Source organism: Bos indicus x Bos taurus, chromosome 24 (genome assembly GCF_003369695.1).
Source record: "Bos indicus x Bos taurus breed Angus x Brahman F1 hybrid chromosome 24, Bos_hybrid_MaternalHap_v2.0, whole genome shotgun sequence".
Taxonomy (NCBI): domain Eukaryota; kingdom Metazoa; phylum Chordata; class Mammalia; order Artiodactyla; family Bovidae; genus Bos; species Bos indicus x Bos taurus.
Window position 1 is genome coordinate 14,188,816 of NC_040099.1, and position 18,898 is coordinate 14,207,713.

An 18,898-nucleotide genomic window follows, 5' to 3' on the forward strand; every position below is an offset into this window, starting at 1 on the left:
TTATATACAAACATACCCTTAACATGCAATAGCCTAACACATAAAAAATATGATACCCTCTTTTTACTTTTCAAGTGGATACTAATTGTCAATGAAGCTATTGCTTTAATGTCCTACTTGCCAATTTAGAGAACAGTTAATCAAAAAGTTTTTAATCTCTTGTATATTTATTGAATTCTGTAACCCAGAAATGTATTATATGATCAGCTTTTGTAACCTTATTCTAGCTAAATGATTTGATGTGTGTGTGTGTGTGTGTGTGTGTGTGTGTGTATAAACAACTGCTGCTGACAGCTGTCTGCTGCCATCCTGTAGCCAAATAATTCATCCCAGCAGGAACAATAGTAATTTTTTTTTAATGTTTCCCCTCCCCTCTACCTTAGAGACCATAAACAGTTCCAAGGAAAATACCTTTTCATAATAAACAATACCATATTCCTTATCATCACACTTGACACATCGAAACTCAACCATCAAGTACATGAAATTAGAACTTCGTTTTTCACTCTAAAAAAGAAAAAAATTATGAAAAATGATTTTCTTCAACATTAGTTTGTATCTTATTCCCAATTTAGTAGTACATGGAATCCATCAAATACAAGATAAAATGTAACAAATGTTTATGTCATTATTATAAGTGTACTATATACTACTACTATTTCACTACTGCCTTATCCAGAAGTGCCTACTACTCATTTGTAACTCCTTCCTCAAACTTAATTAAATTTTTGGTTTCTTCAGTAGTAGGAATTTTATTACATAACATTGTAAAGGTATTTAGTATACATTTGCAGGAAAGTTATTTCATCTCAAAAAAAAATAAGATTTTTGTATTTCTAAAAATTTTAAGCAAAGAACAGTTCACTCTTAAACCCTACGGACTAATTCAAATATAAAAGTTAATATAACAAAAACAAAAGTAAAACAAAGTATGTAACTAATGACAGAGGCAATTTGAGCTTAACAGATACAATATTTACAAGTTTTTGACAATTTATAAATGGTCTTAAAATAACTTGCAATCATTTGTAAATTTTTATCAACACACTTTAAATACAGTGGGGAACAGTTATTCTTCCCCAACATATAAAATGTTGGCTGTGTGTATAACTGTATTCCCTTAAGAAAGCAAATATTACGTTAATAATGAAGTAAAAAAAAAAAGAAACTTAAAAGGGTGATTAATTCTAACCCAAATCAGTTTGAAAAATGGCTTTAAATCTATAGTTATATAATCACAAGGATCTAAGAAGGTCACTTAAAACTGTTCAGCTTATGAAGCATATTATAAGTCTATTATGATAATGGTAATGGCCTCTTAGCCTCTTATCTTTTAAAGAGTGTGGACAGAGTGAGAAAAAGTCTGAGCAAAGTATGCGCTAACATTACATTTTCTAAACCCAGGGGTATGTAAGTTGATGAATGGAAGCATTTCAATTAAACTGTTTTTAGAATGTGACAACTATAAAAATTCAAAACAGTAAATTTTTTTTTCCAGTTTCAGTATATAAGAATATATTATGAATAAGTTTAGAAAAGATACCCAGTATTCATACTAAATGTAACTGTTGTTAGACACTACCAATTTGTTTTTTAAAAATGCACAATGCTAAAATTCAACTTTTCTAAGTGTTCACTATAAAATGACGAATTTCTCTCTTCCTCCTACTAAAAACTGTTCAGAGAACAAAAATTAAGTCAGTTGTGCCATGTGCTGATCACTATAAGCTACATATATCACAAACCTGTTATCCCTCTCTCCTAATGTGATTAATATACAATTGCTATTTCTGCTCTCTAAGCCAAACATATAGTATTTCAGTGCTAATGTACAGAAACTTTTGTTGTCCTAATTTTGTAAAGAGTTTCACTAAAGTCGGGTCTTAATTAAACCTATTCTGGACCAATACACAATATCAGGAAGTACACAAATTATCTGAACCATGTAACTTCATCAAGTGCGCACAGTCCTACATGTACTACGTAAGAGAAGGAGCATCCTAACTGGGGAGAGGAACTGCTAACGATGACTTAAGGTCACTGAAGTAAAGACATTGTGTTGATATATTGTTGACAGACATATCCAACTTAGACATAAACTACCATATGGAGAAAGAGAGAATCTACAAGTGAGGTATCAAACTTAACATGGGCTTCACTTATATGATATTTACGATGAAAAGCAGTCAAAGGGAAGTGTTAGTCACTTAGTCGTATCTGACTCTTTGTGACCCCATTGACTGTGGCCCACTAGGCTCTTGTCCATGGAGTTCTCCAGGCAAGAATATTGAAGTAGGTAGCCATTACTCTGTCCAACAGATGTTCCTGACCCAGGCACTGAACCCGGGTCACCTGCATTGTAGAAGCATTCCTTACCGTCTGAGCCAGAGATATCTACTACTTATGTCAGGGTTCAAAAGAACACTAAAATATAAAAAAGGCAGATATCTCAAGTTTTCCTCTTATTAGCATAGAATTCATAACTAGAAGTTATCCTCAATATCTCACATATGAGAGATACATGACAATGAATAATTCTTCTAAATAATTTTTCATTTAAAATTCTGGAGAAAAAATTTTAAAATAAAAAAGAGGGATACAACCCACCTCATTTATCATTTCTATTTCTCTAAATGTCAATCTGTCCAGCCAATCTACTTTCACCATGTGACCTTGTCGATGAGCTTTGGTGAGCTGCAAAACAAAATGCAGAAAATTTTAAGACACAGATATCATAGAAAAGAGGATAAAGAATGGTAACAGGCCATTCTCACCTTCTGGGAAAGACTACATTCTACCTACAGGATGTGTATCTCTCTAAATAAACTTGCTTTCCCCTTAAAAAGAAAAAGAATAGTAATGATCATCAATATGACACTGAAAGTGCTAGCTTATGCAATAAAACAAGGAAAAGGAAATAAACAATAAACAGATTGGGAAGAAATAATACATTCTTTAGTCAAAGGTGACATAATCATTTATGTAGCAAACATTTTAAAATGGACCAAAAAAAAAGCTCCTGGAATTAATAAGCAATTATAACAAGGAGGATACAAGGTTCATATAAAAAGTCAATCTCTTTTCTATATGCCAGCAATTCATAAGTAAAACTTGAAATTAAAAACACAATCATCATTTACATTGGGCTTCCCAGGTAGCGCAGCGGTAAAGAATCCATTGATCAATGTAGGAGACACAGGAGATCCGGGTTCGATCCCTGGTCAGGAAGATCCTCTGGAGAAGGATATGGCAACCCACTCCAGTATTCTTTCCTGGAAAATTCCATAGACTGAGGAGCTGGGTGGACTACAGTCCATGGGGTCCCAAAGAGTCAGACACTAATCATTTATATTCTGTTCAGTTCAGTCGCTCAGTCGTGTCTGACTCTGTGACCTCATGGACTGCAGCACGCCAGGCTTCCCTGTCCATCACCAACTCCCAGAGCTTGTTCAAACTCATCTCATAATATAAGCTAATCATTTATATTAGCACCCCCCAAAAATAAAATTGATATAAATCTAACAAAATATGTATAAGATCTATATGAGGAAAACGACAAAAGTCTGATGAACAAGATCAAAGAAGAAATAAATAAATAGATACTCCAATCAGGGTAAGAAGATTCAGTATTGTCAAGATGTCAGTACTTACCAACTTGACCTATAGATGCAAAGCAATCCCAGTAATCAAGATAGTATGGAAAATAACAAATAGATCAATGAAACACAATAGATTCCAGAAACAGATCACATAAATACAGTCAACAGATCTCTGACCGAGAAGAAGAGGCAATAAAACGGAGCAAAGAGTCATTTCAACAAGTGTTGCTGGACTAACTGGACATGCAGGTGCAAACAAATACATGTAGACAAAGACCTTACATCCTTTACAAAAAATAAATCACAGACCTAAATGTAAATCACAAAATACAAAACTCCTATTAGATAATATAGTAGAAAATCTAAATGACCTTGGGTATGATGACTAGTTTCTAGATATAACACCAAAGGCACAATCCATAAAAGAAAATCATTGATAAACTGGACTTCATTACAATTAAAAACTTCTCTCTGTGAAAGACAGTGTGAAGAGAATGAGGAAGCAAGTCACAGACTGGAAGAAAATATCTGTAAAAGACCCATGATAAAGAATGTTAGCCAAAATACACAAAGAACTCTTAAAACTCAACAACAACAAAAAAAACCAAATGATCGGATTAAAAAAAACGGCCAAAGATCTTAATAACTTACCAAAAAAGAAATATGGATGGTAAATAGTTATATGAAAAAATGCTGCACATCACATGACGTCACGGAAATGCAAATTAAAATGAGAAATCACTAAACGTCTACCAGAATGACCAGGATTTGGAAACTGACAGCACCAACTGCAGGTGAGTGCGTAGAGCTACAGGATTCCTACTAATTGCCTGGGGGATGCAAAACGTACAGCCGTTCTGGAAGACAGTGTGGCGGCTTCATACAAACTAAACATACTCTTACCGTACATTCCAGGAATCGCCCTCCTTGGGTTTTACCTAGAGGTGAAAACTTACGCCCACACAAAAGAGGGCACATGGATATTTTTATGGCTTTATGACTTTATTTATAATAGCCAAAACCTGGGCACAACTCAGATGGGCTTCAGTAAGTAAATGGATAAATTGATACATTCAGACAATGTTACTTAGTGTTAAAAAGAAAGGAGGTATCATAATGTAAAATGTATAATGCAGGGAGCTCAAACCAGTACTCTATGACAACCTAGAGGGTGGCACAGGGTGGAAGGTGGGAGGGAGGTTTCAGAGGGAGAGGATATATGTATACCTACAGTTGATTCATGCTGATGTATGGCAGAAACCAACCCAACATTATAAAGCAATTATCCCCTAGTTAAAAAAAAGAGGTATTAATCCATGAAAAGACACCAAGAAACCTTAAGTGCATATTACTTGCACACTGCTAAGTGAAAGAAGCCAGTCTGAAAAGGCTACCTACAGTATGATTCCAATTAAAGAAAAGGAAAAACTATGGAGATAATACAAAGATAAACAGTTGACTTGAAACTAAACATGAAAAAAACTAAGATCTGGTCCCATCACTTCACAGCAAATAGAAGGGGAAAAAGTGGAAGCAATGACAGATTTTATTTTCTTGGACTCCAAAATCACTGTGGACACTGACTACAGCCATGAAATTAAAAGTCACTTTCCCCTTGGAAGAAAAGCTATGACAAACACAGTGTATTAAAAAGCAGAGACATTACTTTGCCAACAGAGGTCCATACAGTCAAAGCTACGGTTTTTCCAGTAGTCATGTGTGGATGTGAGAGTTGGACCATAAAGATTGCTGTAAGCGCCAAAGAATGGACGCTTTCTAAGAATGGACGCGGTGCTGGAGAAGATTCAAGAGTCCCTTAGGCCACAAGGAGTTCAAACCAGTCAATCCTAAAGAAAATCAACCCTGAATATTCATCACAAGGACTGATGCTGAAGCTCCAATACTTTGGCAACCTGATACCAAGAGCCAATTCATAAGAAAAGACTCTGATGCTGGGAAAGACTGAAAGCAAAAGAAGAGGGCAGCAGATGATAAGATGGTTAGACAGTATCACCAACTCAATGAACATGAATTTGAGCTAACTCCAGGAGACGGTGGAGGGCAGAGGAGCCTGACTTGCCACAGTCCATGTGTTTGTAAAGAGCCGGAAAGGACTTAGTGACTTAAAGACAACCACAATAAAGTTGCCCAGGGTAGTGGGAAGAAGAGGGAAATAAAAGTGGAACACAGAAGATTTTTAGGGCAGTAAAATTACTCTGTATCACATTATAAAAGAAAGAAAGAAAGTGAAGTCGCTCAGTCGTGTCCGACTCTTTGTGACCCCATGGACTGTAGCCCGCCAGGCTCCTCTGTCCATGGGATTCTCCAGGCAAGAATACTGGAGTGGGTTGCCATTTCCTTCTCCAGGGGATCTTTCCAACCCAGGGATCAAACCCGGGTCTCCTGCATTGCAGGCAGATGCTTTATCCTCTGAGCTATCACATTATAATGATGAATAAATGACATTAAACATTTGTCAATGCCCATAAAACGTACAATATTCAGAGAACCATGAGGTAAACCATGGATTTGTGGTAATTATGACGTTTCCCTACAGGTTCATCAATTTTAACAAATTATAACAAATGTATCACTGTGGTGGGAGGTGTTGAAAACAGGGGAGCTATGCATGAGTTAGGGCAGAGTGTATATGAGAAATATTTGTACCTTCCTCTTAGCATTGCTGTGAATGTAAAACTATTCAACAAAAGTAAAATCTTTAAAAAAAAAATCTAAAAAGTTAAAAAAAACGAAGGGTTATGTCACATTTACATTTGACACATTTCTATGAACAACAAAAGCCATACACAACTATCAAGATAAGAAATGGACTTTGGCTAGAAACTGTTAAACTTTAAAAAAATGTTTTTAAATGGTCTATAATCTGTCACTAAACATGCTAAAAAATAATGAAGCCTTTACTGAACATATCTGCATCTATATTTCTTACAGTTTGATTATTATAAAGGGAATTATAATAATAGTTATTCAAATTGAAAGTAAACTTTTTTTCCACATCTCAATATGAAAAATAGTTACATACAAAAGGCATTTCTCTGGAGCCTATAATACTCTAAGATGTACGCGCACTGGTGTGCGTGTTGCATTTTAATTTTAAAAGAATTAGCAACTAAATAATAACAACAATAAAACAATTAACAGTAATAGAAGATCTAGGGCTAGAAAAAGAATTTCTAGAGCTGCAGTTGGTAGAGTGCTCTGAAGGTCTTACATACCAACCTAACCTTGGTTTCACAATTTAAATAATAAATCTACTACTATAGAGAATTCAAGATAATTTCTAAGGTCTTCAAACTGCAACTAGATTTTGTCTAAGATAGTATAATTTTAAACAACAGCATTATTTATGCATCAAACCTTTCTTTCTAAACAAATTCATAGCATAAAGCAAAACTGGGCATTAAGGACTTCATGGTAGCTGGACTTTATGATTTGTCTTCATTTCTATTATACATGCTATGATGGCATTACTACAAGGATGGTAAATACTTTCACCAATTATAATTTATCTCTCTCACAGAACCAAAAATCTTCATCAGTATTCTTTATAGTCCTCAAATAAGGTACTCTTATCACAATTACATGGTCATACTATTTCAGAAATAAAAACAGTAACTTCATACAAGTTTTGAGGATCACTGTAAGATAAAAATATTACCAGCTTAGCTGTCTTCTGAATAACAAATTCTTTTCCATCTGAGGTAACCTCTAAATGAAAATGGATAAGGCAACAATAAGTGGTTAGCATTATTATTCACACAAAGCAGCAGGAACTAAACATTTCGTGGAACGTTAGACAAATATACTAACATGGAAACAGACCAAGAATTAATCATAAGGGAACCAAACGAACATGAGTCTACAAGTTCATGACCTAAAATTCTAATCCTAGCACTCCATTTTTGAATTCTGTCATTTTTGAACCCACAGATCTACAAAAAGGATTAACTTCTAGTTCTGGTACCAAAATTCAAATAGAATTATGGATACACATTATGACAGACAGTATTAACCCATATAGTCTGTAAAGAATTGTATTCTCACTTTGCCATGTTTCCAACTAGTTTTTTAAATTAATAAAAATGTACAGGGTCACAGCACATCAACATAGCACACAGCACATCAACATTGAAGTGTCAGAGCTGGAACTGACACCCCAGGTCTGTAAAGTTCATACTCTTTCCACCAGTCTTCACTACCTCCTCAAATGATGCATTTGTAGAAAGAGATGAGATTTAAATCCAATTAAATTTTTTAATGTTTTAAACACAACTTTCATACTTATGACACAGTAGTTGATTCTCCACTAGTTTCCTTTGAGGAAAAAATTGTCAAAAGTATATTAAGTTTAGATATGGGAGAATGTGTTGGGCATTTTTCTTTCCCTTATTAAATCATAAGATAAATTGAAAATTTTCTAAAGTAATTTCACTAACACCAGAATTCATGTTTGCTGCTAATATATTATACATGGGCTTCCCCAGTGGCTCAATGGTAAAGAATCCAACTGTAATTCAGGAGCCACAGGAGATGTGGGTTCAATTCCTGGGTCTAGAAGATCCCCTGGAGGAGGGCATGCAACCCACTACAGTATTCTTGCCTAAAAATCCCATATACAGAAGAGCCTTGTGGGCTACAGTCCATAGGGTCGCAAAGAGTCGGACATGACTGAAGCAACTTAGCACACACTCAAGCACTTGCATAGTGTATTTCTAGCTTTTCTATTTGAATACTAAAAGATGACTATTCTCAACCTTACAAACAGCAACCAAAGAATGCATGGTCAAGGATGGTAGTACCATAAACTGGTATAACCATTTCGGAGTACAAGTTTAAATTACCTGAGATATATTAGTATTTGTGCATCACTGTTTCCAACATGGAAAACATAGACATAAAAGAATGTAAATGTCTATCAACAATGGGAACTGTTAAAGTAAACTATGGTACACATACTAAGAAATACTTCAAGCAAAAAGAAAGAAGTCTTTATAACCTGCTAGGAAAGATTACTATGACTGTTGAATACAAAAGCAACTGCAGAGGTTCCCTGGTAGCTCAGTGGTAACGAATCTGCCAGCCAAAGCAGGAGACACAGGTTCCATCCCTGGGCCCACATGTCGTGGAGCAACTAAACCTGTGAATCACAACCAATGAACCTAAGCTTCCAGAACCTGAAAGCTGAAACTACTGAAGCCCGCGGGCTTAAGAGCCTGTACTCCGCAACCCGAGAAGCCACCACAGTGGGATTTCCCAGGCAAGATGAGTAGGTCACCATGTCCTTCTCCAGGGGATCTTCCCAAACCAGGGATCAAACCCACATCTCCTGCACTGGCAGGCAGATTCTTTATCACTAAGCCATCAGGAAAGCTTATTTATCTGATACTATGTAAAAAAGCACCCCGAAAGTTGAGTGACTTAACATATATCTTAATTGTCATAATAAAGAAGGCTGAGTTCCAAGAATTGATGCTTTCTAATTGCAGTGCTGGAGAAGAATCTTAAGAGTCCCTTGGACAGCAAGGAGATCAAACCCAGTCCATCCTAAAGGAAACCAACCCTGAATGTTCATTTGAAGGACTGATGCTGAAGATGAAGCTCCAATACTTTGGCCACCTTATGTGAGGAGCCAATTCATAGGAAAAGATCTTGATACTGAGAATGACTGCGAGCAGGAGAAGGGGGCGACAGGATGACATGGTTGGATGGCATCACCGACTCAATGAACGTGAGTTTAAGCAAGCTCAAGGAGATAGTGAAGGACAGGAAAGCCTGGTGTGCTGCAGTCCATAGGGTCACAAAGAGTCAGACACAACTGAGCAACTGAACAACAACAATATGTGGAAACATCAAGAAGTCATTTTCTTGAGGAATTCTGGATATTTTTTAATTAGTCTAACAGTCTCTCATGTGATAACTGGAGCTGGACTGTCCAAGACTGCTTCACTCACAATTCTAACACCTTTGTGGGAAAGGGTGAGCTCAGCTGGGACACCAGGGTGGTGGGGGCCTCTATCTTTCTGAAGGTATTCTCAGAGCTGCTCCCTCTTCAAGTAGTCTTTCAACACAGAAACTCCAAGGCAGCCAGACTTCTTACATGGTGGCTCATTACTCCTCAAAGTGCAAAAACAAAAGCCTTCGGGTTGTCTTAAAGTTTAGTTCTGGAACAGGCAAGCATCACTTCAGCTGCATCATGTTAGTTAAAATGAGTCACAGAGTTAAATGCAGATCCAACATGAAAGCATGAGCATTGTGAAGCATGTTTCTTTCCCTGAGGGTCATCTTTGGAAACTAGCTACTACAGCACTTACTAGATAATATAAGCATAAAACAAATCACTCAATTGCAAATGAGCAAGAGGAGAGAATCTGAAGATGGCAAAGCTAGCTCATAACTAGACTTTAGGCATCAAGTAAAGTCTAGAATCTATCACAGTACTAAATGATTAAGCCTTTCCTTTTCCAAAATAAGTTCCTACAACTCTCCAACTGACATGCTAACTCTAGCCACCCATTTCAGTTCTCCAAATCAAAAGGCCTATAAGACACGATGCAGATTAAATAATTTAATATTAAATGAAAAATTTTACTAAAACTTTAGAAAACTACAGAGCACCGTGCATATTGTAAGCAGCTGTTATTAGCCCATAATCTATGTCACTTCATCTCTACAGGTGCTGATGACTATGTAGACAGACTTGGGTGGTTTTCACCAGTCTGAAGCAGCTTCCAGTTGTCTCCAGTCTGAGAATATCTAGAAATAATGAAGACCAATAATGAACCTGAACAATTTAGATTTCATTTAGGGTCTGAAATGTCAATGACCTAGATCTCCTAGATGAGAAAACCTGCATTCTGTTAAACAGCAGGGTGAAACTAGTGCAATCTGTCTCAAATTGCTTGTGAAGATACAATCCTCACCAAGGTGCTCATCCTAAAAAGTAGCCAGGTCAAGGTATCAGTAAGAGTCATTCTTTCTTTTTAAGAAACATAGATTTCTACAGAATTCACAAGAAGTCATATAGAGGTTGGAAAAGAAGCCCACTGTCACAGAAATAATAGTATCGTTATTGAGCTCTAACTTAACTAGATGGGGAAACAGTGGAAACAGTGTCAGACTTTATTTTTTTGGGCTCCAAAATCACTGCAGATGGTGACTAGCAGCCATGAAATTAAAAGACCCTTACTCCTTGGAAGGAAAGTTATGACCAACCTAGATAACATATTCAAAAGCAGAGACATTACTTTGCCAACAAAGGTCCGTCTAGTCAAGGCTATGGTTTTTCCTGTGGTCATGTATGGATGTGAAAGCTGGACTGTGAAGAAGGCTGAGCGCTGAAGAATTGATGCTTTTGAACTGTGGTGTTGGAGAAGACTCTTGAGAGTCCCTTGGACTGCAAGGAGATCCAACCAGTCCATTCTGAAGGAGATCAGCCCTGGGATTTCTTTGGAAGGAATGATGCTAAAGCTGAAACTCCAGTACTTTGGCTACCTCATGCAAAGAGTTGACTCATTGGAAAAGACCCTGACTCTGGGAGGGATTGGGGGCGGGAGGAGAAGGGGACGACAGAGGATGAGATGGCTGGATGGCATCACTAACTCAATGGACATGAGTCTGAGTGAACTCCCGGAGTTGGTGATGGACAGGGAGGCCTGGCATGCTGCGATTCATGGGGTCGCAAAGAGTCGGACACAACTGAGCAACTGAACTGAACTTAACTAAGAATTAAACATCAAGTGGTTTTAAAAGCTATTTAAATAAAAGACTCTGTAAGAACCAAATAAAAACATTACAGGAAACTGCTTGGAGTACAAATAATGTATATCAGATTTAATGCGAGGACAGATATATACTTAAGGAAGATGCTTCAGGTGAGTATGTATTCAATACAAGTACCAAGAAGAGAACTTAGAAGTAGGCCAGCTTGCTACACTGTATATAGACAAGGAACAGCAGAGAAAAAGATTGTCAAGCCGGATAGCTATCCCGGGGAACACACACTTCCACGATTACCACAACTCACAAGTCATTGCTCCTTATGCATATCTACCCTACTAGACCATAAGCTTCTTGAGTGCTGGAGCTATGAATGGTTGACAGAACCTAGCATTTATTCATTCAATTATTTACATTTATTGACAGAAATTCTAAATGAAAGGGTGACATAACACAAAATTAATGCTTGTATACTCTGCAATTCTGTTTAAGAGCTTTGGGGAGTGAATGAGGGGCAAGGAGGAGGAAGTGACACTCAAAAGGAAGCTGGAGAAAAGAATGTTCATGCTCTTAGTCACTTTTCTCTAGTACTTGGATAATTTCAACATGAATATATGTTAGTTTGTTGTTTTAAGTTACAAACTTCCATCAGGGTCCTCCACTCTGGAGATAACAGAAGCAAATTCTCTGCCTTAAAGAACTTAAGATAGGGGTGAGTTATTTATATGATAATGCCTGTATGTCCATATGATAAATGCTTATATGTCTCTGTTTTTCAGTTGCTAAGTCGTGTCTGACTAACTCTTTGGGACCCCCATGGACTGCAGCAAGTCAGGTTTCCCTGTCCTGCATATCTCCGGAGTTTGCTCAGACTCATGTCCATTGAGTGTGATGCCATCCAACCATCTTATCCTGCTGCCCCCTTCTCCTCCTGTCCTCACTCTTTCTCAGCATCAGGGTCTTTTCCAGTGAATCAGCTCTTCGCATCAGGTTGTCAAAGCTGGAGCTTCAGCATCAGATACACAAACTAAAACAGTAATATTAAAGTCATGAACAGGGTGACTGACAGAAAATAATGGGGGTTCTTGAGAAGGCCTCTCAGGCACATAACACTTAAGCAGAGACTTGAAGGATAAGAAATGAGTCAAACAAACAGGATGAAATCTTCCATGAAGAGGAAACAGCTTTACTTGTCAGGACATCAGAGAGCCTGATGTGTCTAGGTACTAAAGAGAGACCAGAATGGTAGCCCAGAGTGAATATTTAGGTAAATCAAGTCCTCGTCAAAGTGGAGAATAGTAAGATCAATATATACATAAGATGATTACTGGGAATCAGTTTTCTTGAGGTTCACCATGATCTGGATTTTTCCTTATAGTAAACAATACTCTTATAGCCTCAAGGAAGAAGGGGGCTTCCCAGGTGACTCAGTGGTAAAGAACCCTCCTACCAAGGAGAAACAAGAGACATGGGTTCGATTGCTGGGCCAGGAAGATCCCGTGGAGTAGGAAATGGCAACCTATTCCAGTATTCTTGCTTGGGTAATTCCATGGACAGAGGAGACTGGCAAGCTCTCTGATATCCTGACAAAGCTGTTTCCTCTGCAAGGAAGATTCCATCCTGTTTGTTGACTCACTCCTTATCCTCTGCTTAAATGAAGGAAGAAAGGGGAGAGTAAAAATAACTGAAAAACTTTTATCCATTTCAAATCTGCCTAGGAATCTGTAGGGAGGTAATAGGAAGAGATAGACTCAACTGGAGAGAAAATGGTAGGCTTTGTTGCTTTACAAGAGAAGATATAATAATTTACAAAGTTTAATATCTAGCTGTGATCCTGGTTTTAAGCACCCACATAACTCTATGACTATGTCTGATAATATGGAAATACAGCATATGAAGACATATCAAATAAGCCACATAAAAACAATTTGAAGAATAATTCTCGCTTTCTATGTTCAAGCTAGAGAAAATTTAAAGTGGATAAAGGCTTAACAACCACATAGAATTGCAAATAGTTTGAACAGCCAACCATAGAGGAGTGCTGAAACAAAGTATGGCATATCCAAGGCAATGGCACCCCACTCCAGTACTCTTGCCTGGAAAATCCCATGGGCGGAGGAGCCTGGTGGGCTGCAGTCCATGGAGTCACCAAGAGTTGGAGATGACTGAGCAACTTCACTTTCACTTTTCACTTTCATGCATTGGAGAAGGAAATGGCAAGCTACTCCAGTGTTCTTGCCTGGAGAATCCCAGGGACGGGGGAGCCTGGTGGGCTGCCGTCTATGGGGTCGCACAGAGTCGGACACGACTGAAGCGGTTTAGAAGCAGCAGCAGCACATTACACAAAATCCTACAGTCTTTACAAATTATGCCATGAAAGAATCTTAAATAACCTGGAACAATTCTGAAACACCATTCATTTAAACACACATAATATGATCCCAAATTAAAAATAAATATATACATTCATATATTACATAGATATATACATTTATTTACCAAAAGCATATTAACTAAAATATTAATAATGGTGACTATTGTGGGTAAAGAATTGGAGGTGATTTTTATAGCCTTTGTACTTTAACAATCTTTTACTAGTATAGATGTACATTATCTTGTAATGTTATTTAAAAACTAAACTTACTTTTAAAATAACTGTGGAGAAAATTCTGTTGAGAAAACCACAAAAGATGAGCATTTATCAAGATGATGCTAATAAGGTTATTTTGCTTCATAATAAACTCAAAGAATAAGGATCAATCTGATTAATTTACCTCAAACACATGAAATGAAACCCAGGTATTAATGTAATTATTCTCTCTTAAATTACTTCTTCCAAGGGCCTTTCAACTAGATCCAACTAAAAACCCATATAAATAAAATGATGCTGCTGCCTTATGGTTAATAAAACCGCCTATACAGCAAAATGTATAGGTTTAAGGTTTCAAACTTTACTCACATCGAGAAACTTTAAGAGGGGAGTTACAAGATAGGTGGCTTTTCCAAAGTAAGTAACTACACAACAGGTGATGCTTGGGTCGGATACACTGATGCTTTTTCAGGAAACCTAAGGAGAAAAAAGTGACCAAGCTGTATTTTTCCCCCCTCTGCCACTTGAAAAAATAAACAACACCCGCCCCACCCCAGTCTACTCTCATCGCCAGACAGGAAACTTCCAGATTCAGACAGCCTATGTGAATGTTTAGAAATCGCTCTCTTGACACATTTATAGGAATATTGCCCAATAAAAAAGGCTGGAACTACCAAACCCAAGACTATTTTTTTCCACCATGATGATAAAGGGTTGTGTTTATTCAACTACTTCATATCTGATTGGAAAATCCTATGGGTGGAGGAGCCTGGTAGGCTTCAGTCCATGGGGTTGCGAAGAGTAGGACACGACTGAGCGATTCACTTTCACTTTTCACTTTCATGCATTGGAGAAGGAAATGGCAACCCACTCCAGTGTTCTTGCCTGGAGAATCCCAGGGACGGGGGAGCCTGGTGGGCTGCCGTCTATGGGGGTCGCACAGAGTCGGACATGACTGAAGCGACTCAGCAGCAGCAGCAGCATATCTGATTCATCTAAATCCTCTCAATTTAAATGTTATAATATAACTCTTTTTAACAGGAAAGTTTTACTAAGCCTAGACTAGAAGTGAGCAGAAGTACTCACTAAACAGAAAATCATTATTGGTCAGCTAATCTATCAATATTTGTAGGATGCACTATGGCTCACTGATATAGATTTCAATTGTTAAACAGTATGATTCTTTAATAATTTTTTAATGTGTCAAATCTGTTTCAAATCAAACACAAGTTACACAGTAATTTATAATTGAAAAAAATATATAGTTGTATATAAGGATTTACTTGAACTGAGATTTAAAAAGGAGGTATATCTATATGTTAAGAGTTTGCATACACACCTACGGTACTTAATTCTTACAAGACAAGGAGTTTCTTCTACCTTCCTGATTAATTTCCTTAGCCACAGATTTTCAATTTTACTTTGAAATTTTACATGTGCATCTTATTCAGGACGAGTGGTATTTGTCTCATAAAAGTTGTTTTCAATTTAACTTCTCAGAGATTAGTCTTAAAAGCATATTATTGTGTAGTTTTCTGGCAAAAACTATAGCTGTGAAGACAGACAATAGATTTACAGAACATAAATCGATATTCTTTTAGGGCTTAATCTTTCACTGGTAAAAATGAATTTAGTCTACTTGCTACCATCAATTTCAATACAAATCTAAAAGTTTTGACAATCTTAGACATCAGCAGGCAAATCAAAGTGACTGATAAAAAACATTCTACCATGTATCATTAGGAATAAATTTGTAAGAGATTCCCACATTCTTTTATGACAGAAAAAAAGCCAACAGAATCAAAACCAATATGGTATTTTTAAAAGTTACACATACGATACAAAAACTTAAAGCTGAGGTACTTTTGATGACATCAGTGGTGCCACTAAACAAGTTTTACAGTTTTGAATAATTTTACAGACTTGTTTGACATTTGAAGGAAAAATCCCTAAGGATAACAGAATATTCATTTTTCCTCCTTCCCTCCTTCCCCTCCCAACTATTCTTCCTTCCTTCCCACTAAAAGCACACTGAAAAAGTAGTGTGTTAGACAATCTAATTGAGTTAGTTGACTTTGATCTTTTTCATCAGAATGCTTTTCAGTGTGAGGGAATTAACCAAATAATTTCACTAAGTGGTAAATGAATTCCAAGATGTGTGACAAGAGGTGGTATAAACACACTGGTTGACTTAATATTATTATTTATTGTTTCCCCAGTTCGGCAAAGTTAAATGCCTGAGTTTTAAAATTATGTATGCAGTTAAATTTTTTATTTTTATTATAAAACAAAGTATGCAGAATAATGTAATAAGCATCCATGTATTCACTGTCAAAACTGAACATGTATTAACAGTTTGTCTTCTTTCACTCTTTTCAAAAAAGATTAAAAAAAAGCAAACCAAAGGTATTTGTAAAGACTTCCCTCATTCTTTGAATTTGCTTTTTTAAACTTAATGCTGTTTTTGACATGTATCTGTGTTAATCTACACAACTCAAATGCTTTCATTTAAACTGCTGTAGAGTATCCCAATATGAGTAAATGTATCATTTATTCTCCCAACAAGCTCAACATTTTGTGTTATTATCAGGGCTAAAGTGAATAAGTATGTATCTCCTTATGCCCATGAGTTTTTTTAGTGTAGAAATCTAAGCATGTAATTGCTGGATTTCCAAGATGAAAATCAATACCTTTCCTGATTGGTTTATGTCTAAATTTCATGTAGTTTTTTTTACTACTGCAAATATTCTTTAAACATTGTTATTTTTAGATTGGTGATACAAACTTTGGAATAGTTAACTGATGTCTGCTTAATTAATCTTGTATTTAACATTTCTTGACTAATTATTTGTAACAGTTTCTCTAACAGTTCTTTTGACTTTTCTACATGATCATCATCTGTAAATAATTCCTATCCCTTACCTCTATACATAGTTTCCTAATACTGACTAGTACAAGAAACTCTGGTACAGTGTCTAACCCGAGCAGTAGTAGAAACATCCTTATTTTGTTCCTGACTTTAATGAAAACGTGTCTTACATTTAATCATTTGGTAAGATGTTTGTTATCAGTTTTTGGTCTATTTCTTATATCAGGTTAAGAAAGTCATATTTTATTTTACCAAAACTTTATATGATGAATGTTTGTTGAAGTTTACCAAAAAATTGGTAAGACTGGGGATCCTTCTGACCGTATGTTATTTTCTCCTTCAATATGCAGGAGATAGTTAACACAGTGGGCTTGAAGCTCTAATTTCAGAAGGACCTGCTTGCAAAGACAGCCCTGGTCAATGTGTGAAAATCTGACTTCTGAAACATTCCCTAACTGGTATAGATGTTTCATTGTGGCATGGCTCTTCATACACTGTGATTTATGGTGAGCACCTGCTCTCTTTCTGGAAGGCTAGAATTTTTGCAGTTGAGGGCAAAGAATGTCTGTGTGACCAGACCCCCAGTAAAACCCCCAATTTCTGAGTCTAAAAGGCCTTTTTTCTAAAAGGCTTCATTTTAGTTTCTGGAGAAAGCAGCACTATCAAGTGAGTCTCTTCCTGGGCTGGGAAGGGGAAGAATAGAAAGCCCGTATATGGATTTCTCCAGACCCCACTACACCTCTTTACCTAACTGAACCATCTAGTTGTATATACTTACTGTGTTGCTTATAATCAATCTTAGCTGTGATTACAACTCCCTCTGAGTCCTGTGACTCCATCATCTCATTTTGGGGGACCCCTGAAACACTCAATGCAAAGAGCTGATTCATTGGAAAAGACCCTGATGCTGGGAAAAGATTGAGGGCAGGAGGAGAAGGGGACGACAGAGGATGAGATGGTTGGATGGCATCACTGACTCAATGGACATGGGTCTGGGTGGACTCCAGGAGTTGGTGATGGACAGGGAGGCCTGGTGTGCTGCGGTTCATGGGGTTGCAAAGAGTCAGACACAACTGAGCGACTGAACTGAATTGAAACACTCAATAATACAATAATAAGGTACAATAACAGATATCCTGTGTTAAACTGCTTCTGAAAAGTGTAGTCACTCAGTTGTGTCCAACTCTCTGCAACCCCATGGACTGTAGCCCACCAGGCTCCTCTGTCTATGGAATTCTCTAGGCTAGAAAACTGAAGGGGATTGCCATTTCCTTCTCCAGGGGATCTTCCCAACCCAAGGATTGAACATGGGTCTCCCGCATTGCAGGCAGATTCTTTATCGTCTAAGCCCCAAGGGAAGCCCCAAACTGCTTTTATGTAAACATTCTTGGAATAAATCATGTTTGGGCATGATGTATTTTTAATTGCTTGATTCAGTTTTCTAATTTTCTGCTGAAATTTACCATCTATAAGTGATAAGTGTCTAATTTTCCTTTCTTTCACTTTCCTTTTCTAGTTCATAGTCATACTGATCTCAGCAGGTTTTATACATCTAGCTTATAAAACCACCTGAGTTTGAAAAAAGGAGAATAAAGGGCTCACTATACAGCTATAGTAGCAAATAGTATCTTGGTTTCTATGTTTTGATCCCTTGATTTATGTTTTATAGTTTTATATTATTGTTTTATTTTTAAATTATCCTTTCAGTATTTTACTATCTGAATTTTTGGTGGATATATTCCAGTTGTTTGTTATAACTGAGTAGGGCTTCCCAAATTGTCATACTTATTTTACTGCTACTTCATATTATTAGCAATTTGTTGTGGGAGGATTCTCAGTTTATCTTAGTCTTCCACATGACTGAAACCAGAAATCAAACATTATTTGCTTATCTTCTATTGATGTTAGGGAAATCTAGAGAAAGGAGGGAATATATTAGAAAACATGGCAGAAAGCAAAGAAGAATTAAAGAGCCTCTTGATGAAAGTGAAAGAGCGGAGTGAAAAAGTTGGCTTAAAACTCAACATTTAGAAAACTAAGATCATGGCATCTGGTCCCATCACTTCATGGCAAATAGAGGGAGAAACAATGGAAACAGTGACA

General features: G+C 36.9%; 1 protein-coding gene across 2 annotated transcripts in view; it reads right to left on the minus strand.

Moving 5' to 3' along the window:
• The window catches only part of PIK3C3 (phosphatidylinositol 3-kinase catalytic subunit type 3), a 165,776-nt gene that overhangs the window by 107,316 nt on the left and 39,562 nt on the right, over nt 1–18,898 (minus strand). Inside the window, exons 5-6 of one of the 2 annotated variants that reach the window (XM_027526400.1) lie at nt 2,608–2,694; nt 412–507 (exon numbers count right to left, since the gene is read on the minus strand). In XM_027526400.1, coding sequence (XP_027382201.1) covers nt 412–507; nt 2,608–2,694 — 183 coding nt within the window. The remainder of the gene's footprint in view (nt 1–411; nt 508–2,607; nt 2,695–18,898) is intronic. The other variant, XM_027526401.1, reaches the window with a different exon arrangement.